Raw genomic sequence first — 23,418 nt, forward strand, 5'->3', positions numbered from 1 at the left:
ATATAATTATTGATAATGAATCATCCATATATGTTTTTTTAATATCAACCAAAAAAATGACTTAAGATTACAACAAGAAATGAGAGAATGTGAATTTTTTTTTAAAGGTATTTAAAAAATATACATATATAAATATATTTAAATGGAGAAAAAAGGGGAATCATTAAAAATAAAAATGGAATTTATTCTTTTTAAAAATTCTTTAAATTTTTCAAGTTTTTCATTTTAATTTTTTTTATGTCCAATTTTCTATATATTTTTTACACCTCATACCTGTTCTTTTGTTGTTGTTGTTTTTTAATTTAGACCTTTTTTTTTTTTAATTGGACAATTTCCATCCATAATAATTCCTGATTCATATTCTTTTTTTTTTTTCATTTTTATTTTGATTAAATTGAGATGTCTAATAGCTTTATGTGACCTCTTAATTGATTTGGCATCCTGCTGTCCGCTGCGAACATTTTTAGACACGTTAAACAGAGTGGTCTTTCCTGGTCTCCCACTGTGCTAAAAGTCCAAGCCAAACGCTACATAGGCTTCATCATATTTCCTCGTCTTAGCTTTCCATATCTCCAGTGTCCAGCGCGCCACTGGCACCCACTGAGTGGATGTCCAATTACACTTTATTCTAGTACAGCAAAAAAACATATGTTCCCCAAGGTCACATGCGCCACCCCTGGCATAGCTCCGCGCCCCCCTGGGGGGGCCCGCCCCACCATTTGAGAAGTACTGCTGTAGTTTGATCTCTTGCCAAACTGTCGACCGTCGTTAGATGGTGGTAATTCCCCATGAAACGAAGGGTAAACTGCCAACAAAAAACAAGAAGATCTACTCCTTCTCCCGCCCCTACTAGTCGGAGCCACATCAACGCAGGCAGGCACTGCCTCCTGGCGGCCGGAGGGATTCTCTTCAAATTGGTCCCGTGAAAAATCATAAAAACCGGACATTTTCATGAATTTATGAAACCCGGCCGGACCCTCCGAACAGCACGTAATAAGAGGACATGTCCGGGCAGAAGAGGACGTTCGGTCACCCTACTCTAGATGTCTCCAAACTAACGGTATCGGCCCGATATATCGGCCCATCTCTAGTTTTTAGAGTCTTTAAAATAAAATGAGGAAAAAAAAACTTTGTTCATTTGAGTGACGGACTCATTGCAAATCAAATTTCATCTACTTCATCTCTACAAGAGACCTCTACCTCCCTCAAACAAAAATGAGTGACCCCCCCGTAACCCACTGGAGTAAAATAATTTCACACTCACACATGCATAGGCTGGATTCCTTCCACCTTTTATTTGGCGCAGCACAATACAGCAGACTGTATGGTCACGTCAAGGACGGCAACAATGACACAGTGATTGCAAATGGAACATATGGATTTATTTCAACCACGTCAAGTTCATTAAATGTATTCTTTGTTTTTCAAAAAAATCTAGTGTGACTTCTTCAGTCTGCCCTTTAAAACATTTTTGCCCGCGGAAAAGTACGATAGCAATAGATTTGTCGTTTAATCCATCTACAAGCGACCAGGAGATCATGATTTTATGACACTGTGCGGGTGTGCGCTGGTCCTCATGGGAAACCCAATCATCCTTAAGGCAAAACACTACCGCTTTTGTCCACCGGCGTTGCTAAAATCGACCAAAACTGAAAAGTTACCTAGTTACCTTACACGGAAATTCGGGTTATGTCGCAGCATAGGAACAGAACTCGATGGTAGCTCGGGGACTACCTGTGTTTCACATAGAACGCTGCCGTCAACATGTCTCAAAAGCACAGATTTCGACCTTCTCCCTGATTTTATTTGGCACCGATAGACTGCGGAAAACCGGAGATATGATCTTTTTTTTTTTTTTTCTTGCTAGGAACTGTTTTTTTTTCTCTCCCATAGACTTCATAATATATTGACGGGACACGGGGCCGATTAATAGAGGGCCTATCGCCGTCAAAGCTGACCAAGTGGAAACACAAAGAGCTTTTTCAGTTGAAAATTCTTGTGAATAAATGCGTAAATTCTTGAATTCTTTATAGATATGGACGTCAGTCTCGATTCTTGGTTAAAAGCAAAAAAAAGCAGGCAGGTAGCATTTATTTTACTTAAATGTGTCGAATGTGCTGCTAGTCTTTAAGCCACTGTAGCGCCGCCTTATGAAAATAAAGAGCTTTTTCCGTTGAAAATTATTGTGAATAAATTAGGGCTGTCAAAATTATCGCGTTAACGGGCGGTAATTAATTTTCTTAATTAATCACGTTGAAATACTTGACGTAATTAACGCACATGCCCCGCTCAAACAGATTAAAATGACGGCACAGTGCATTGCCAACTTGTTACTTGTGTTTTTTTGGAGTTTTGTCGCCCTCTGCTGGCGCTTGGGTGTGACTGATTTCATGGGCTTAAAGACCCATGAGCATTGTGTAATTATTGACATCAATAATGGCGGGCGACGAGTTTATTTTTTGATTGAAAATTTTACAAATTTTATTAAAACGAAAACATTAAGAGGGGTTTTAATATAAAATTTCTATAACTTGTAGTTCTTAAAAGATAAATGTCTTTCTATCCATGGATCGCTTTAAGAGAATGTTAATAATGTTAATGCCATCTTGTTGATTTATTGTTATAATAAACAAATTTCAGTACTTATGTACCGTATGTTGAATGTTTATATCCATCTTGTCTTATCTTTCCATTCCAACAATATCTTACTAATATATATATGGCATATTTTATAGATGGTTTGAATTGTGATAAATTACAATTAATTAATTTTTAAGCTGTAATGAACTTGATTAAAAATTTTAACCGTTTGACAGCCCTAGAATAAATGCGTAAATCCATGAATTCTTTATAGATATGAACGTAAAACAGTCTCGATTCTGGGTTAAAAGCAAAAAAAAAAAAAAAGGGCACTTAGCATTTATTTTACGTAAATATTGCGAATTATGACGCCAATGCCGTAGCGGTTCATTTCTCCCATTGATTTTTTTTCCTCACAATGTTTCAAAATCCATGCATGGTACGAAAAATATAATAATTACCTTGAATCCTTGAACAAATCACTCCTAAGACAATCTTTCCTGTTTGTATGCGGTACAACTGTTGTTGTTTTTACACCTAAATCCGGTGTTGGATTGCTGCATGTGTTTGAGAATAACTTCGACCGACTGAAGCAGAGTTTGAGACCCCGCCCTACTTGAAGGCGTAGCGCTGTGTCTGGGGAAAGTGTCCCGTCAATATCATTATGAAGTCTATGTTTCTCTACTAGAAGGCACTTAAGTTGAAATTTTCTCGTCTGAATTCGATTTTTGGGGGGCCTAATATTGTTATGTAATAAATTGTAGTAGTCTACTGTATAATAATAACAGATCATATAGATGACGTTGTGCTGAGAAAAACAATATACCATGTTTAAAAAAATTTTTTAAAAATCAGACTTTGTAAAGTACTCATTATTTGAGTATTCCTTTCACCAAATACTTTGTAATTCGAGTACATTTTTTTGGCTACTCTACCTACCTCTGACTATATAGGATGCACAATGAAAAAAGATATGTTCTGTTATTGACAGATCCTGCTGTTCACACAGTTGCAGTGTAGAATATTTACAGTGAGTCCCATGCGTTAAACCAGCGACGGGTCCCCACTAACCATTCAAATCTGACAATTAATTCACACAGACATGTTAAATTGTGATTTGTGCTTGCGTAGGTAGTGTTTTAAAATGATATTATTTAATAATGATAATACACAAAAAATGCGCAAAATGAGATCAGGAAATGAATGAACATGTTTTTGCCAACTTCAATGAATTCGTTTTTTTAAAAAAAAAATTTTTTTTTTGAAGCATTGAAAAGAATTTTGAGTCTTTGAACGTATGTTCATTCGCTGCCACCATCCCGCTTCAAATGGATTGGACATCTAATAGTGATAAACAGAGATCGATCGGGTCTGATCACGTCATTTTCAAAGTATCGGAATCGGCAAGAAAATGTCGGCCATCCCTTTTTTAAATATATATATTTTTAAATTAAATCGTTTTCTAATTGTATTTAATGTTACAGACATAGTATGTTACACTCATCTTTAGTGTAGGCTTCAGGTAGGGTTATCAAATTTATCACGATAACGGCAGTAATAATGTATCACGTTAAAACATTTAACGCAATTAATGCATGCGCTGCACGACCCACTCACGCATTGTCGCGCTCAATCTGTAATGGCACCGTTTTACCATTATAGAGAGATAATAGGCAGCGTAAACTGAGTGGAATGAATTTTGGCAGCCTTTGGAGCCTTTTTGTTAATTGGCTAAAGCCTTAGAATCCCTCTTCCCACGATTAGAAATATCATGGGAAGCAATGTGGGGAAGCAAGTTAACAATTGATCTTTTTCTTAACACCTTATGTTATTTCCCAACGCAGAGAAGATATATCAATTGGTAGCACTACGCACAGTCATGGTTCCACTTCCCATCATGCATTTAGGCAAGGCTACAGTATCATTTTCTGAAAGCTCAACAAATACATTGGTGGCAATATTTAGTCACAATATACAAAGTCACAAGTCTTTCTATCCGTGGATCCCTCTCACAGAAAGAATGTTAATAATGTCAATGCCATCTTGAGGATTTATTGTCATAGTAAACAAATACAGTACTTACGTACTGTATTTGAATGTACATATTTGTCCGAGTTTTATTCATTTCTTTCTTAATGCATTGCCAAGATGTATATGATCGGGAAAAATTATCGGGAATGATTGGAATTGAATCGGGAGCAAAAAAAACCCAAACAATCAGATCAGGAAATATCGGGATCGGCAGATACTCAAACTAAAACGATCGGGATTGGATCGGGAGCAAAAAAACATGATCTGAACAACCCTAGTGATAAACTAATTGATTATATTGTGCAGTACCATTTTGGTGCCATATCGGTAACAATATTATTATATCACGGTAATTCTAGTAAAAATCAAATCGAAATGATTTACCGTAATTTCTGGACTATAAGGTGCACCTGACTATAAGCTGCCACCAACCAAATCTGACACGAAAATGGCTTTTGTTCATAGATAACTCGCACTGGACGATAAACCGCACCTGTCCTTAATGTAATATGGGATATTTACACCAAAAGACTAGTAAGTTTAACTAGTAAGTTTATTTGAAAGCAGCATCATTAGACTGTTATAAAACCAAATGGACCACCATGTCTTCATTGCTTCAAGAAGTTTCATACAACCATCACTGCTCCCTTGGATACAGTCAACCTTTGCTGCCACCTGCTGTCAACAACTGTTGTCATCCATCATGCCTCCTAGAATGCATTGCAGCGTTACTGGCAAATTAGCTCTTTTGAATGGATGTAAAAGATCTGAGCTGGACATAAATGGAGTTGGTGACATATTTGCCAGATGACACTTAATGTCATCCGTCATAAGCTTTTATTAATGCCATAATAGTGTCATGTCATAATTATGATGGTTTCATGACAGTCTTATAGTGCCACTGTCGAATAAAGTGTTACCAAATACCATAACTAGTAATTAATGAAACAACGGGAACAGTAACTGAAGAAATAATTAGCACAAAACATGAATTTTGATTGTTATTTATATCTATAGCGCTGCAATGCATGCTAGGAGGCATGTTGGGTGATAAGTGTTGGCAGCAGGGGGCAGCAGAGGTTGACTGTCTCCCCTAAGGGAGCAGTGATGGCCAAATGAAGCTTCTTAAAGCTTCATGGTGGTTCATTTGGTCTCATGGCAGTTCTATGATGCTGCTGTAAATAAAGTTTTACTTATTAACCCAAATAAATCAACAAGTATGCTGCGGGATTCAAAACGAGGGGGAAAAAGTAGTGGTTTATAGTCCAAAAATTACGGTAAAGGTGTCATGATTATTCCCGGAACATTGAAAACGACAAATTTAGTCTTACATAAGCCATCTTATGTTGTTTTCTGAAGAAAATTTCACACATTTGATGATCATTAAACACAAGATTCGATGAAGCGAACTTATATAAAAGCACAAATTTAATCTACAGAGTTTCATGTTCTAGATTCATTTACAAGCAGTTTTAAACGGATTCATTCCGACAAATGGGATATTGAGGAAAAGCATCTTCTGATTTAATTAAAAAAAAAAAAAAAACATTCTACTGTACTACACGAAATTGGGATCATTGACCGCTCGAAAATCGCAGTCCTCGACTAAAATCTTCGAAAACTGGTCGCTGAAGACCAAATACAAACACAGACCAGGAAATAAGATGGGTTAAAATATGGCAAACTGCAGTAGTACTTGTGCATGGAGAACATTAATTACAGCTATAAATTAGACTCTTTAAATAACATTAAGTAAGCGCCTTTACTAAAGGCACTAGTCAGTTCAGCAACATTGTCAGTGTCTAAATGTGTTTTTAGTGCTTGTATTTACATTGGCAAGGGTAAAATGCTATGATTTTTGGTCGGGCATTGGTGTCCATGGGAGGGGTCCTTTTATAAATCTCACTTGTGCTTCATTCAGTCCTCCTCCTCAGAGCGTTTTTCTGTGCTCCTGTCGGCTGGTGACTCCTCGACTTCTGTTCTTCACCGATCTTTTGTGTAGCCTGTTGCCGCCATCTGCTGTAAGGTTAAAGGAAGAATTCGGTATGGTTTGCTATAGCACTAAAAGTAAAAAAATGAGTTGTCCGATAATATCAGCCAAAATAAGCATTTAAAATAATATCAGAAAACATTGCTATTAGTTTTGCGTCAGTACGTACAGTGGTATGAAAAAGTATCTGAGCCTTTTGGAATTTCTCACCTTTTTGCATAAAATCACCATCAAATGAGATCTGATCTTTGTCAAAATCACACAGATGAAAAAACACTGTCTGCATTAACTCAACCTATATATGTGTGGGTAGTTTTTCATATTTTAATGAGGATAGAATGCAAACAATGACGGGGGGGGGGGGGGGTAAGTAAGTGAACCCTCACATTTAATATCTTGTGGGCCCACCCCCCCTCCTTTGGAAGCAATAACTTCAACCAGACGCTTCCTGTAGCTGCAGATCAGTCTGGCACATCGATCAGGACTAATCTTGGCCCATTCTTCACTACAAAACTGCTGTAGTTCAGTCATATTACTGGGATGTCTGGCATGATCACTGTCTTTAGGTCATGCCACAGCTTCTCAATGGGATTCAAGTCTGGACTTGACTTGTCCACTCCAGAACGTGTATTTTGTTCTTCTGAAACCATTCTGAAGTTAACTTACTTCTGTTTTTTGGATCATTCTTGTTGCAGCATCCATCCTCTTTTTAGCTTCAACTATCTGACAGACGGCCTCGGGTTTTCCTGCAAAACATCCTGATAAACTTTTGAATTCATTCTTCCATTAATGACTGCAAGTTGTCCAGGCCCTGAGGCAGCAAAACATCCCAAAATCATGATGCTCCCTCAACTATGCTTCATAGTGGGGATGAGGTGTTGATGTTGGTGAGCTGTTCCATTTTTCTTCCACACATGAAGTTGTGTGTTACTCCTAAACAATTCAACTTTGGTTTCATCAGTCCACAAAATATTTTGCCAAAACTTCAGTGGAGTGTCCAAGTGCCTTTTTGCAAACATCAAATGAGCAACAATGTTTTTTTTAGACAGCGGTGGCTTCCTCCGTGGAGTCCTTCCATGAACACCATTCTTGGCCATGGTTTTACATATAGTTGATGAGTGCACAGAGATATTGGGCTTTGCCAGTGATTTCTGTAAGTCTTTTGCAGACACTCTAGGGTTCTTTTTTACCTCTCTGAGTATTATGCGCTGAGCTCTTGGCATTCTCTTTAGTGGACGGCCACTCCTTGGGAGACAAGCAACAGTGCCAAACTCTCTCCATTTGTAGACAACTTCTCGGACTGTCGATTGATGAACATCCAGACATTTAGAGATGGTTTTGTATCCTTTCCCAGCTTTATGCAAATCAACAATCCTTGATCGCAGGTCTTCAGACAGCTCTTTTGACCGAGCCATGATGCACATCAGACAATGCTTCTCATCAAGACAATTCTTACCAGGTGTGTGTTTTATAGTGGGCAGGGCAGCTTTAAACCACTCATCAGTGATTGGGCACACACCTGACTTAAATTGTTTGGCTAGAAAATGGTTTCAATTGCTCTTGCTATCCTTATTCAAATATGAAAACCTATAAATGTTTGGGTGGTTTTAGTTGAAGCAGACACTGTTTTTATATTTGTGTGATTTTGACAAAGATCAGATCACTTTTGATGGTGATTTTATGGTGAAATGTGAGAAATTCCAAAAGGTTCAGATACTTTTTCATAACACTGTAGATCAGCGGTAGCCAACTCCGGTCCTCGAGGGCCCCTATCCACCTTGTTTTCCATGTCTCCCTCCTTCAAAACACCTGAATCAAATGATCAGCTCATCAGTAAGCTCTGCAGGAGCCTGATAATGATAGTGATTATTTAAGTTAGGTGTGTTGGAGGAGCGAGACATAGAAAACAAGCTGGTTAGGGGCACTCGATGACCGACGTTGGCTACGCCTGCTGTTCATGCAGTTCCACTCATATAGACATGATCTAAAACAAAACAATCCAGAAATCACAATGTATGATTTAAAAAAAAATATTTGTACCGTAATTTACTGGAATTCATCAGTATTTGTACTCCTGAGAATCAGCAATAATTTTGACACTCAAAGAGATGTCAGTCTACCTTAAAAAAAAGTCCACCTTTACCCCATGAGTAACCACCCACACAGCTGGGTGTCGGAATCCGTATCGGTGCAACACTAATCAAAACATCTTTCATGGTTTCCCCCAGTGCTTTATAAACCTGGCGGGCTCACTCACTTTCTATACATTCCACTTGTGGCCTCTCCCACTGTCCGTTCTCCATACATCGTATGACAGGCAGGTGGCGCTGCGTGTAGCCCGCTTGACACTGGTACCGCACTTTGGAGTTTACAGCATAATTATCTCGGATGACGCCCATCGGTGAGCCGTGCGCCACCTCTGGAGGCGCTCCGCAACCAGCTGAAAGACAGGACAACCATGGATTCACATCAGAAACGTTCATAAAACTGGGTGATTATTTGATTTCTTTGATGGAATTTGGACATGTTTATATGTAACCGGTCTGCATGTAGTGGCGACGTACAACGCGATCCATCCCCCTCGTCCAGGTCAGGACTCGCATCAACGTGCATGACACATCCAGCAAGGCAGGTGAGTGTGCTGACCACTCAGTCAAAAGCCCAGGCTAGCAACTTTAGCTGTCAGCGCACCGCCTTGAAGGCATCGGGAGGGAGGTTTCTATGTACCGCTCACAACGGATGCACGTGCACCCGTTACACTCACCCCCTAAAACCTTCACTGCCGAGCTGGGTCACGGCACCAATGTAACCGGTCTGCATGGAACCGCACCGTACGACGCGATCCGTCCCCATCGTCCAGATCAGGACTCGCACCAGCGCGCACAACGCGTCCAGCACGGCAGGCGAGTGTGCTGACCACTAAGCCAAAAGCCCAGGCTAGCAGCTTTGGCTGCCTGCGCACCCTCTTGAAGGAATTGGGAGGGAGGTTTCTATGTACCGCTCACAACGAACACGCGTGCACCTCTTACATATATTCAAACTACTGAAAAAACTTTACAGATGTTCTGGTGGTGGTTTTCTCTGATCCATGTCCTGACCCTTCCAGAAAACCTGCACGACCCCATCAAGTATCAAACAAACAAGTACCAAGACAGTCGATCTGGATTAGTTCCTACCAGGTTGTGTCTTGCAGGAGAAGGGAAGGTAATAGTTGCAGGGAACGTCGTTCCACTGGCCTCCTTCGTGGCCAATCATCACCACACAGTCCTCCCCGGAATTGAAGTAGTTATCAGGTTGGTTAGGCCTCCAGTTTTCATATGTCTGGGAGGTCACAAATGTTGCAAAAAATGCACACCCATCAAATCCCGTTCTGCCAAAATCCATTTTTCCTGTTGAAACTCACCAGAGCGCTGCCGTCTGTCCAGCGGAATTCATTCTGTACATCTTTATCGTTGAGACCTATCCACTCATAGTCCTGACCTTTGGCTATCAGAGAGTCAGATATTAGTCATTTGCTAATGAATGCTGGATAAGACCAAATATCTGAAATGCACTGATTATGCGTTCACACTTACAGTTGAGAAACTGCTGCTCCTCTTCAGATCTGACGCTGACCAGGTGGGCGTTAAGCTCCTGGCAACGCTGCTCAGCATCTGACCAGGTGTGTCTGTCGGTGAAGTGAAGGTAACAGCTTCCCATGAACTCCAACCAGCCCTCGGGACAACTATGCACAGCTGTACACAAGATGAAAAACTTTTGAGACATTGTCTGGATTTTTTTTTGTGCGTTACCTTAACCAACATACCCTCTTGTACTTCTGGCTGCTCCACAACCGGGGGTGTTGCTAATGAGATCGACGGTGCAGTTGTCGGGTTGACGTAGGCAGGTTCGGGAGTCAGGACGAGGACTGTTTCTTCTTCCTCGTACCCTGATGGACCATTGTAGTCTGGGTAAGCCGTGGTAGATCCAGAAGGAAAACCTATAGAAACCCCGGTAGCTGATGGCTTGTCACTGCCTGAGATTTGAAGGTGGATTCCAGAACCGCTTTCTTGGCCGCTGATTTCTACAACACCACGGCCCTCTTCTGGACGGTGTTCTTGAGTAGAAACAGTAACTTCCTTTATCCGGTCATCTGTTATAAAGAGGACACCCCCGTCCGTGTGGAATGGCTGGCCAGAGGCAGAACCGCTGCCTGAAACACCAGATGAAAAGCCACTTGCAGAGCCTGACGAAAAGGGATGATATCCAGATAACTCTTGCTCTCCTGATATCTGGACTGTTAAGTCAACGGCACTATTGTCTGTAAAGGAGATGCCGGAAAATCCTTCGATGCCTGATCCCGACAAAAAGCCGGATCCAGAGATTGATCCCGATCCAGACATTTCAGCAGATCCATACAACTCCTGCTCTCCTGATTGCTGAATTGTCAGGTCAATGGCACCATCGTCTGTAAAGATGATACCAGAAAATCCACTGCCCGATCCGGATATGGAGCCTGATCCGGACATAAATCCTGATCCAGACATTTCTGTGGATCCATACAGCTCTTGCTCTCCCAATTGCTTAATTGTAAGGTCAATGGCACCATTGTCCGTAAAGGAGATACCGGAAATTCCACTGCCTGATCCGGACATATCTCCTGATCCAGACATGATTCCTGATCCGGAAATGCTTCCTGATCCGGACATTCCTGAAGTCCACAAAACTCCACTGCCTAACTCCTGCTCAGTGAGGGTTGGGATTACCAGTTCTTTTTCTTTTCCGTCCAGTACATTGATCAGAATGTCATCACCACTGCCACTAATGTCTCTGCTGCCACTGGCTGAACCTGAACCTGATCCAACAAAACCAGATCCTGATCCCGATGTGCTTTCGGAGTCGCCCGAGGTGAAAATTGCACTGCCACCCTCGGCTCCTTGTGGATCACCGGAAGCGGAATGGTCTCCTGACAGGATGTCCGTGTGTCCACTGAAGGTGATGTCCAGTCCTGAACCAGAGGCTCCGCTCCCGCTGGTGGTACTGGACTCTCCAGACATATCCCCACTGGCTGAATGATCACCCGATCCAGAGGCAGAAGCATCAATTAGGACTAGAGATTGAAATGCAGACAAAAATATATTAGCAATGGAATTTTTTTCCTCTTTTTGGAATTGACTTACCAGTTGGAATAGTTAGATGGGTTGAGGTGTTTGTCATCTGGATAACCTCTTCTATTTCTGTGATGTTTACACTTATTTCAGTGTCGTTGTAGGTCGTGGTCGGTTCAACTGATGTCAAATAAGAAAACACAACGTAAGACTTTGAAGGGATTTCAAGAGGGAACTACAGAAACTGATCTAGAGGCATCTCTGGTTACAGAAGGAGCCTTACTAGTTGGAAGGGCATGATCAACTGCAACAGTTGTTTTGCTGACAACATCCACTGTCAGTAACTTGTCGAAAATGGATTCCGTGTCCGTGTCAGTGGTGGTTGTTTCAGCTGTAAAACAGAATCAAGTAGGACATTGCGAGTGACGCTTGAAGGAGGGTAAAACCAAAAGATGAATCCAGTAACACTGTTTCGTACCTTTGAAACAATAGGCATCATAGCGTGAGTGCTCATCAGGAAATCCTGTCTGGTTTGGGAAGGCATAGATAATGTGCACGCCCACCTGACCACCCCCACAGAGGGATCTGGAGGTGGTGATAGGATACCGGACACTGCGGTCCATCAGCCAGCCTGGGCGGCACTTATCAAGGCCTTGGTTCCAGGCAGCGTACATCTGTCCAGTGGTGGCCAGCGTGGTGTTGAGGTTCTCACAGTGCTGGACAGCCTCCTCGAAAGAGAAGCTGTCGTAGTCGCTAGTGTAGAAGACCTCACCTTCAAGAGGAACGGAAGCATCAAACAGTTGACATCCATGACGCTAAGACCTGAATTTAGTGTTGGCGCAGTTCTGACCTTGCAGACGTTCAACGTAACAAAACACATCATAACGCTCAAAGTCTGGCCTCACGCCATAGGATCGGACTCCAGGAAGGTGCAGTAGATTACCCGCGCAATTATCCCGAGGTGACACAATGGGATATCTGAAGATTGAGATATTTTTAACTGCTTAATAATACCCTTCTTCCAAAATGAATTCTGACAGAGTACCTGACTGTCTGATCGCTAAGCCAACCAGCATCACATTGGTGTAGGCCCTTCTCAAAGGCTGCCTGAAGCTGCAAGGGGCTGGCGATGACTGCTCCAATACTCTCGCAGGCTTGTTGGGCTTCCAGAAAGGTCAGAGTATACCGACCAGTAATAGGTCGGTAGTGGAACACCACACCTATTAAAGATTGGACGGCAGAAAATTAAGTCGAGCAATAGCCATTTGAGAAAAAACATAAATGTTTGTATTTTTACCGGTGGGAGCCATGGCAGCGTCCGTAAACGGAGGTGAGATGGGCTTGGTAAGAATGTCCACCCCTCCATGCTTGATCTCCTGACCTCCAGGTGTGGTTGTGAAGCCCGGATAAACTCCAGGGGCCGGTGTTATGCTCATGATGTCTGGGAAAGGAGTGGTCCTTCCAGGAACGGCACCTTCATCATCGCTACCTGTTGATGTGACGATGTTTCAGTTTAGTCACGTCAGTATTTCCCAGATTTTATTGAGCACTGAGCTCTGCCTAGATCTAATAGATTTGCCCTGAAAACAACAGGAATTGACCTAAAAATGCCCCAAAATGCAAAGGAAGTGACCAAAAATCAATTTCAATTCTCCCGAAATGGCATTTTGTACTTCAAATTAAGTGTACCTTGAAAGCAGATAGCATCGTAACGAGTGCTCGGAAGCGGGTATCCCGTCTGGTTAGGGTTTAGGTAGACCGTCCTGACCCCAAGGAGCCCACCTCCACATTGAGGTCTGGCAATGTTGATGGGGTATCGTACGCTCCTGTCGCGCAACCAGCCCGCGTTACACACGTCCATGCCGCCCTTCCAGGCCATGTAAAGCTGGCCGGTGGTGGCAAGTCTGGCACCCAGTTTGGTGCACTGATCCTCAGCTTCGTCGAAAGTGAACTTCTCCACCGACATGGAGTAGAAGACTCTGCCTGGGAGGAGACGCACAGTCATTGTTTCAAACTACAGAGTAGAAACTCTTTCGATCTGTTAAAAAACTTACCTGCCATCTTCTCTGCAAAACAGTACACGTCATAAGTCTCGTTGACGTCTCGAACTCCATAGGTTCTCACACCGGGAAAGTTTTCCTTGTCTCCGTAACATTCCACCCGAGGATAATGGATGGGGTACCTCAAAAAGGGACAGCAAATAGTGAAGTCAGTACTTGGATTATGAGCTTTGAAGAGGCAGATTATAGGATACGATTTCATTAACTTCAGTCAGTTTCTGTACCGCTTATTCTCATGAGGGTCACAAGGGTGCTAGAGCCTACCCCAGGTAACTACGGGCAGGAGGCAGGGTACACCCTGAAGTTCTTACATAATTGGGGTGTGATAACATAACGGAAAGGTGATGTATCGCGATACTATGTAGCCCAAAAGGTCATAAATACGGTCCCACCAAATATCGATACAGTGGTACCTCTGCCTACAAATGTCTCCACGTACAGAATTTTCAGGTTAAGACACGCCCTAATGGGAAAATATTGCCTCTTGTTACGAAAGAAATTTCAGGATATGAATGGCAAAAACACAGTACAGCTAGGACTCGAAGTTCCCAGTGTTCACTCGTTGACTGCCATTGATGGCGCGAGTCGTCCAATCCATTTGAAGTGGGAGGGATAGCAGCGAATCAATGAACGTTAATTTGTTGCCACCGTCGACTAGCGATAAACTCATCTAAAGAGATTTAATAGAGGGTTTTTTTGTTTTTTAGTTTTTTTATTCGACTACCTGACAGTCTGATCAGACAGCCATCCAGCATCACACTGGTGGTATCCATCGTCATAGGCGGCCTGCAGTTGGGCTGGGGTGGCAATGGTGGCGCTGTTTTGGATGCAAGCTGCCTTGGCCTTCTCAAAGGTGAGGGTGTACCGGGTGGTGATAGCTCGATAGTGGAACACAATACCTGTGAGGCAGACACAAACATAAGAATTTCTTGCAGTGCTTTATGAGCCTTGTGGGCTGCCAGACTTCTCTTAGCCACTTGTCTGACTAAAAAAAACAGCATCACAAAATAAAGTATGTAAAATATACGTCAGTGGTGGAACAATTTTGAGATGGCCCGGGTGAAATAAGCAGCAATGGGCCGATTTCTTAAACAAACATTTGAGGTTGATTTTTTTTTTCTTAAAATCACATTGATTTTAAAAGGCAATTGGGACATTCATTATTTTATCTGTCCGTCCGTCCGTATATCAATCCATCCATCCATCCATCCATCCATCCGCCGCTTGATCCAGGGTCTGGTCGCGGGAGCAGCAGCTTCAGCAGGAAAGCCGAGACTTCCCTCTCCCCGGCCATTTAAACCAGCTCCGCTGGCGGGATCCCAAGGCGTTCCCAAACCAGCTGAGAGACATAGCCTCTCCAGCATGTCCTGGGTGATCTACGGGAACTACCACCAGCAGGACATGTCCGGAACACCTTTCCATGGAGGTGTCCAGGAGACATCCGAACCAGATGCCCGAGCCACCTCAGCTAGCTCCTCTGAACATGGATGAGTAGCGGCTCATCCCTGAGTCCCTCCCGGATGACCGAGCATCTCACCTTATCTCTAAGGAGAACCTGGACACCCTGCAAAGGAAACCCATTTCAGCCGCTTGTATCCGGGATCTTGTTCTTTCGGTCATGGACCACAGCTCGTGAACACTGGTGAGGGTAGGAACGTAGATCGACTGGTAAATCGAGAGCTTCGCCTTTTGGCTCAGCTACTTCTTCACCACAACGGACTGGTGCAGAGTCCAAATCACTGCAGACGCTGCACCGATCCGCCTGTCGATCGCCCGCGCTCTCCTACCCTGAGTCGTGAACAAGACCCAAAGATACTTGAACTCCTCCACTTGGGGCAGGATCTGATCCCCGACACAGAGAGGGCCCTTTTCCGACTGAAGACCATGGTCTCTGATTTGGAGGTGCTGATCTTCATCTCTACCGCTTCACACTTGGCTGCGAACTGCTCCAGTGAGAGTTGGAGATCACGGCTTGATAAAGCTAAGAGCACCCCATCATTTGCAAGAAAGCAGAGATACAACGCTGAGGCCACCAAACCGGAAACCTTCAATGCTTTAGCTGCGCTTAGAAATTCTGTCCATAAAGGTTAAGAACAGAATCGGTGACAAAGGGCAATGTGGACCAAACTCTGGCACCGGTCATACCGGGACCGAGCAGCCCTTACCAGGGGGATCTCATACTCCCGTACCGTTCTCCCGTAGCACCCCCACAGGACTCCCCGAGGGACACGGTTGAACGCCTTCTCCAAATCCACAAAACACATGTAGATCGATTAGGCGAACTCCCATGCACCATCGAGGACCCTGCAGAGGGTGTAGAGCTGTTCCACGGCCAGGACAAAACCACACTGCTCCTCCTGGATTCTGGATTCAACTTCCCAATGGACCCTCCTCTCCAGCACCCCTTAATAGACCTTACCAGGGATGCTGAAGAGTGTGAGCCCTCTATAAATGGAACACACCCTTCAGTCCCCCTTCTTAAAAAAGGAGACCACTACCCCGGTCTGCCAATCCAGAGGCACTGTCCCCAATGTCCACGCAATGTTGCAGAGGTGTGTCGGCACATGGCGCATAATAATCATAAAGTTTTTTATAGTTATTTGTTTTTTATTTGTGCTTGCACGACTTACCCTGAACCTGCAGTTCCACGGTGTCGTAGTTGTCCTCAATGCCTTGCATGACCTCGCAACGGTAAGCGCCCGAGTCTTTGGACCTTAGCTCTGTTATCTCCAGGCTAGCATCCGTCGGCACCAGCGGGTAGTTGATCATCGTTACTTTGTCCATGTACTCCGACTCGATGTGGACTTTGCCCTCCGATGCCACCAGGATGGTGGTGATGTTTTCCTTGGTGATGAAGGTCCATTTGATGCGATGGGAGAGCGGGGCGGGCGTTGGGGCGCCCGGGTCGCCGGCGGTGTTGTCCTGGAAGTAGCAGGGAACCACCACCTTGCCGCCCAGCAGGGGGCGGAGCGGGACCTCCAGTGGGATGCTGACACGCAGTTTGCCATCCAAGCCTGTGTGAAAAAACGAGTCCACTGAAAGTTGTCGTAGTAAGTTAATTTTTTTTTTTTTTTGCTAGCTCACACCAAATTAACAGCAAGTCACCTGGAAATGCCTCCAGATCAACAGTCCTGAAATGCCTGAAAAACCAACGGGAAATGATCCCAAATTTACAAGAAGTGAACTGTAAGTCTTGTAATTTCATTTCCTGTTGACTTTGGGTCATTTCTAGGTGACTCTCTGATTTTTGGTCACTTTCTGATGATTTGGGGGTATTATCAGGTCATTTCCTGTACATTTTGGGTGACTTCCTGTTGATTTTCAGACATTTCTGGTTCATCTCTTGATCATTGACTTCCTGTTGATTTTGGGCCATTACCAGGTCACTTCCTGTTAATTTTGGGTTACTGACAGGTCATTTTCGGTACATTTTGGGGCATTCCGAGGTCACATACTATACATTTTGCACAATTTCCTGTTGATTTTATTGTATTTATGGGTCACTTCTTGATCATTGGTAACTTCCGATTGATTTTGGGTGATGACCAGGCCACTTCCTATTGATTTTGGGGTCCTGCGGGGTTACTTTTAGTATATTTGGAAGCATTTCGAGGTCAGTCTGTGTGTTTTGCAACATTTCTTATTGATTTACGGGCCTTTCTGGGTCACGTATTCATCTTTGGTCACTTCCTGTTGATTTTGGGTCACTACAGGTAACTTTAGGTAAATTTAGGGCATTCCGAGGTCACATGCTATACATTTTGCATCATTTCCTCTTGATTTTATAGCATTTTCACCTCTTGATCATTGGTAACTTGAACACATCATGAACAGATCACATCCTGTTTATTTTGGGGTACTGAGGGGTCGCTTTTAGTACATTTTTTGCATTTCGAGGCCACTTCCTGAATATGTTGCACCATTTCTTGTCGATTTCCAGACATTTCTGGGTCACTTCTTGATCATTGGTCACTCACTGTTGACTTTGGGTCAAGACCAGGTCACTTCCTGTTAATTTTGGGGCACTGAGGGGGTCACTTTTGGTACATTTTGAGGCATTTCGAGGTCAGTTCCTGTACATTTTTCATCATTTCTTGTTGATATGCGGGCATTTCTGGGTTATGTATTGATCATTGGCCACTTCCTGTTGGTTTTGGGGTACTGATGGGTCATTTTTGGGACATTTTGTTGCATTTTGAGGCCACTTCCTGTATATTTTGCATAATTGTTGATTTCCAGGCAATTTTTGTGACATGTCTTGATCATTGGTCATTTCCTAATTGGTTTTGTGTCATTATACGTCACTTTCAGTTGATTTTGGGGTACTGATGGGGCACTTTCGGTACATTATGGGACATTCCGAGGTCACATGCTATACATTCTGCATCATTTCTTGTTGATTTTCGGGCATTTCTGGGTCACGTACTGTCATTGGTCACTTCCTGTTGATTTTGGATCATTCATTCATTCATTTTCCATGCCGCTTTTCCTCACAAGGGTCACTTCCTGTTTATTTTGGGGTACTGATGGGTCACTTTTGGTACATTTTGTTGCATTTTGAGATCACATCCTGTATATTTTGCATCATTTCTTGTTGATGTACGGGCATTTAAGGGTCACTTCTTGATCATTGGTCACGTCCTGTTGATTTTGGTTCACGAACAGAGCACTTCCTGTTCATTTTGGGTCACGGATCACTTCCTGCTGATTTTGGGTAATGACCAGGTCACTTCCTGTTGATTTTGGGGGACTGAGGGGTCACTTTTAGTACATTTTGGGGGATTCTGAGGCTGTATGCTATGCATTTTGCATCATTTCCTGTTTATTTTGTGGCAGTTGTGGGATTTTGGGTGATGAACAGATCACTTCCTGTTGATTTCGGGGCACTGAGCGGTCAGTTTTAGTACATTTTGAGGCATTTCAATGTCACTTCCTGTACATTTTGCATAATTTCCTATTGATTTTGGGTCATTTCCAGGTCACTTCAAATTTAAATTAACTCCATTATTTCCATTGACGATAGACTTACAATTCACTTAAAGTGGAAGCACTGGTGATGTGCGAACCAAACTGAATTGACACCGCTGGTTTAGGGCTAAGTTAAAGCACGTTAGCCAAGTATCCTGCATTGTAGTCATTATTTGATTTTATAAATGGTTAGTATACTATTTGTTAGTTGGGATCTCCATATTGGTCATTTGACATGATAGAATTGCAAGTGAAGGAAACATAAATGTTCCCTGAACCTACCGTCATGGTGTTGAAATGACGTCGTCGCCCATACAAGGGGCAAGGACACACACAGCAGAAGCAGGGAAACCATCGTTATCTGAAAAAAACATTTTGTATACCTCAAATTTGACCATACTCAAGCACATCTTCAAACTTTTTATGATGTTACAGGAGCTTACAATAACAAACCTCTTTCATTTTGCACAACGACTGTATTCCAAACTTCCCAATTTGTCAGGACAAAGTGCGATGTGTTGAACTGAATGAGCGTCTTTACGTTTTCAGTAACTCGTTCAGGATACGCGCACGTTTGAATGGAAATATGACATCATTTGGAAGGCCTAAACAGCGAAAGGTTCTGTGTCGCCGCCAGGGCACAGGAAACGTCCTAAGTGCCGCAAAAGAATCCAGACTAAAGTAGGATTCATGCCGCTTGAATGTATTTGCAGCGGGCATGTTGGACGGGGAACGTCTAGTCTCACCTTTCAAGGAGCGTCCAAGTAGTCATTTAATCTGTCATCGTATGGCATTTACATTAAGAGTACTGCGAGGAATTTCTTATGGATGGTAGCTCTTTTTTTGGGGGGGGGGGTTAATTCTACTAAAACACTGGAAGGAATATTTTGACTCCATGGTTAATGTTATTGAACCCACAAAAAAACTCAATTCATTTTGAACACTAACCCACAAATAAGTTTCTGTTAGGTCCCGCTAACAGTGAAAAGGACCCCAAACATCAGTAGACATACACGCCAATGCCATTGACAGCCATATACGTCAATTCCATTAACTGGAAGTGACCTGTAATCAACAGGAAGTGATTACAAAATGCCCCCAAATCAACAGGAAGTGACTCCGTAATGCCCCCAAATAAACAGGAAGTGGCCCGATCTCAACAGGAAGTGACATGAAAACACAAAGTAACCTCAAAATGCCCCTAAATAGAGTGACCCTATCAATATCAATAGGAAATGACTCCGAAATGCCTACAAATCAACAGGAAGTGGCCCGATATCAACAGCAAGTGGACCAATATCAACAGGAAGTAACCCCAAAATACGCTTAAATCATTGACCCTATATATCAATAGGAAGTGACACCAAAATGCCCCCAAAACAACAAGAAGTGGCCCGATATCAACAGGAAGTGACTCAATATGAACAGGAAGTGACCCAAAAATGCCCCTAAATCAAATGACCCTATATCAATAGGAAGTGACTCCGAAATGCCCCAAAAGCAACAAGTGGCCCGATATCAACAGGAAGTGACTCAATATAAACAGGAAGTGACCCGAAAATGCTCCTAAATCAAATGACCCTATATCAATAGGAAGTGACTCTGAAATGCCCCCAAATTAACAGGAAGTGGCCCGATATCAACAGGAAATGACCTGATATCAACAAAAACTGAGCCCGAAATGCCGCAAATAAACAGGAAGTCACGCTGTATCTGGAGGAAGTAACCCCCAAAGGCCCCAAATCAAGACGAAGTGACCCGCAGAGGCCCAAAATCAACACGAAGTGACTCCAAAATGCCCTTCAATCAACACCAAGTGACCCCATTATACCTCCAAATAAACAGGAAGTGGTCCGATATCAACAGGAAGTGGACCAATATAAACAGGAAGTAACCACAAAATACCCCTAAATCAAGTGACCCTATATATCAATAGGAAGTGACACCGAAATGCCCCCAAGGCAACAAGAAGTGGCCCGATATCAACAGGAAGTGACTCAATATGAACAGGAAATGAAACGAAAATGCCCCTAAATCAAATGACCCCATATCAATAGGAAGTGACTCCAAAATACCCCCAAATCAACAGGGAGTGGCCCAATATCAACAGGAAGTGGCCCGACATCAACAGGAAGTGACCCCAAAATGCCCCTAAATCAAGTACCCTATATTAAAAGTAAGTGACTCCGAAATGCCCCCAAATCAACAGGAAGTGGCCCGATATCAACAGGAAGTGACCCAATATCAACAGGAAGTGATGCCCCTAAATCGAGTGATACGACATCAACGGAAAGTGACCCCGAAATGCCCCCAAATCAACAGGAAGTGACCCAATATCAACAGGAAATGACTCCAAAATGCCCCCAAATCAGGTGACTTAATATCAACAGGAAGTGGCCCGGAAATTCCCCCAAATAAACAGGAAGTGACCCTATGTCAAAAGGAAGTGACTCCGAAATTCCCCCCAATCAACAGCAAGTGACCCGATATCAACAGGAAATGACCCAATAACAAAAGGTGATCCTGAAATGCCCCAATAAACAGGAACGCTGTATTTTTAAAAAGTGACTCCAGGCCCCCAAATCAACAGGAAGTGACCCAACATCAACAGGAAGTGACCCGAAAATCCCCCTGAAACAAGTGGCCCTATATCAAAAGGAAGTGACTCGGAAATGCTCCCCAATCAACAGGAAGTGGCCTGATATCAACAGAAAGTGACCCAGTATCAATAAGAAGTGACCCCAAAATGGCCCTAAATCAGGTGACTTGATATCAACAGGAAGTAGCCCAATATAAACAGGAAGTGACTCCAAAATACCCCTATATTGAGTGACTAGATGTCAACAGGAAGTGGCCCTGAAATTCCCCCAAATCAACAGGAATTGACCCTATACCAATAAGAAGTGACTCCGAAATGCCCCCAAATCAACAGCAAGTGACCCGATTTCAACAGGAAGTGACCCAATAACAAAAAGTGATCCCAAAATGGCCCAATAAACAGGAAGTGACCCCGAAATGCCCGCAAATCAACCGGAAGTGACCCAGTATCGACAGGAAGTGACTCCAAAATGCCCCTAAATCGAAAGACTCGATATCAACAGGAAGTGACCCCAAAATGCCCCTAAATCAAGTACCCTATACCAATAAGAAGTGACTCCGAAATGCCCCCAAATCAACAGCAAGTGACCCGATTTCAACAGGAAGTGACCCAATAACAAAAAGTGATCCCAAAATGGCCCAATAAACAGGAAGTGACTCCGAAATGCCCCCAAATCAACAGGAAATGGCCCGATATCAACAGGAAGTGACCCAATATCAACAGGAAGTGATGCCCCTAAATCGAGTGATACGACATCAACGGAAAGTGACCCCGAAATGCCCCCAAATCAACAGGAAGTGACCCAATATCAACAGGAAATGACTCCAAAATGCCCCCAAATCAGGTGACTTAATATCAACAGGAAGTGGCCTGGAAATTCCCCCAAATAAACAGGAAGTGACCCTATGTCAAAAGGAAGTGACTCCGAAATCCCCCCCAATCAACAGCAAGTGACCCGATATCAACAGGAAATGACCCAATAACAAAAGGTGATCCTGAAATGCCCCAATAAACAGGAACGCTCTATTTTTAAAAAGTGACTCCAGGCCCCCAAATCAACAGGAAGTGACCCAACATCAACAGGAAGTGACCCCAAAATCTCTCTGAAACAAGTGACCCTATATCAAAAGGAAGTAGGTATTGAATATTTTAGTAATCGAGTAATCGACTGAAAATTCTATCGATTAATCGAGTAATCGGATAAAACAAATATATTTTTAGGTGAAGAGCAATTATAGATATACATGAGAAAACAAGACATTTTATCATTTTCAGTCAATCAATGTCTTTATTTTTGATGTATATTGTTGAAAACAGCCAACAATTGCATCTCAGATGTAACTAGAAAAAAAAAAAAAACGACAAATTCACTATATATACATTATATATATATATATATATATATATATATATATATATATATATATATACACCTAAAAATGCCTTTACGCTTGATAACACACATCACTTAAAAGTTAGGATTTTTTCCCACGTTTTTCAATTGAATTTCTATTTGTGTCAAGCCATTTTTAAGTTCTAGTAAAGTTTTAAGTTCGTCTAAACTGTAAGTCCTGATTGGATTTTTGCAGTGTTCAAAATAAATGTATGATACAGGCTGTATTGGAGCACATTAGGGACTATTGCTACTTGGTGTTTTATCCAGCAATGACTACTGAGCTAAAATTGATAGTTAGCATTATTGAGTTTTTATTTGACACCCTCATCACTCCACAACGCTATGTTATGTTAAAGCCTGTATGTAAGACACGTTAGCCACGCATCGAAAGTGGTCTTAATTAATAGAAGCCTAGCCCTCTGCAGGGTTAACGTTACGTGAGCTAGTAGTGACAGTAACGTTAATCTTATACATTAGCGCTTAGCGCTCTTTATTAGCGCTTAGCGCTCTACTGCTTTAAGATGGCGGCTGTTTGCTAACGCTGCCCAGACGCGGCCTAGTCTGTCATTTTGCATCTAGTTCAACATACATGTGATCTCTATGAGACTCATCAGACGCTGCCTGCAACTAACGTAGCATGTGCAGGCTAGTATTTAGCAACGTCGGCGTCGTTTGTAACGGCTGTCTGCTGCAGTAAGTTTGCAGTA

At 42.7% G+C, this 23,418-nt stretch overlaps 1 protein-coding gene across 1 annotated transcript in view; it reads right to left on the reverse strand.

The window, feature by feature from the left end:
* Nucleotides 1-2,554: 2,554 nt before the first annotated feature.
* Nucleotides 2,555-23,418, reverse strand: part of acanb (aggrecan b) — a 32,147-nt gene continuing 11,283 nt past the window's right edge. The window contains exons 2-18 of the mRNA XM_057835568.1: nucleotides 18,999-19,077; nucleotides 16,379-16,762; nucleotides 14,473-14,647; nucleotides 13,743-13,870; nucleotides 13,378-13,671; nucleotides 12,986-13,177; nucleotides 12,734-12,908; nucleotides 12,539-12,666; nucleotides 12,167-12,460; nucleotides 11,972-12,079; nucleotides 11,761-11,868; nucleotides 10,407-11,690; nucleotides 10,177-10,335; nucleotides 10,005-10,087; nucleotides 9,778-9,922; nucleotides 8,859-9,041; nucleotides 2,555-6,630 (exon numbers count right to left, since the gene is read on the reverse strand). Of these exons, the coding sequence (XP_057691551.1) occupies nucleotides 6,542-6,630; nucleotides 8,859-9,041; nucleotides 9,778-9,922; nucleotides 10,005-10,087; nucleotides 10,177-10,335; nucleotides 10,407-11,690; nucleotides 11,761-11,868; nucleotides 11,972-12,079; nucleotides 12,167-12,460; nucleotides 12,539-12,666; nucleotides 12,734-12,908; nucleotides 12,986-13,177; nucleotides 13,378-13,671; nucleotides 13,743-13,870; nucleotides 14,473-14,647; nucleotides 16,379-16,762; nucleotides 18,999-19,071 (4,002 nt within the window). The 5' untranslated portion in view covers nucleotides 19,072-19,077 and the 3' untranslated portion in view covers nucleotides 2,555-6,541. The remainder of the gene's footprint in view (nucleotides 6,631-8,858; nucleotides 9,042-9,777; nucleotides 9,923-10,004; nucleotides 10,088-10,176; nucleotides 10,336-10,406; nucleotides 11,691-11,760; nucleotides 11,869-11,971; nucleotides 12,080-12,166; nucleotides 12,461-12,538; nucleotides 12,667-12,733; nucleotides 12,909-12,985; nucleotides 13,178-13,377; nucleotides 13,672-13,742; nucleotides 13,871-14,472; nucleotides 14,648-16,378; nucleotides 16,763-18,998; nucleotides 19,078-23,418) is intronic.

The sequence above is a fragment of the Corythoichthys intestinalis genome, chromosome 5 (assembly GCF_030265065.1).
Source record: "Corythoichthys intestinalis isolate RoL2023-P3 chromosome 5, ASM3026506v1, whole genome shotgun sequence".
Classification (NCBI taxonomy): domain Eukaryota; kingdom Metazoa; phylum Chordata; class Actinopteri; order Syngnathiformes; family Syngnathidae; genus Corythoichthys; species Corythoichthys intestinalis.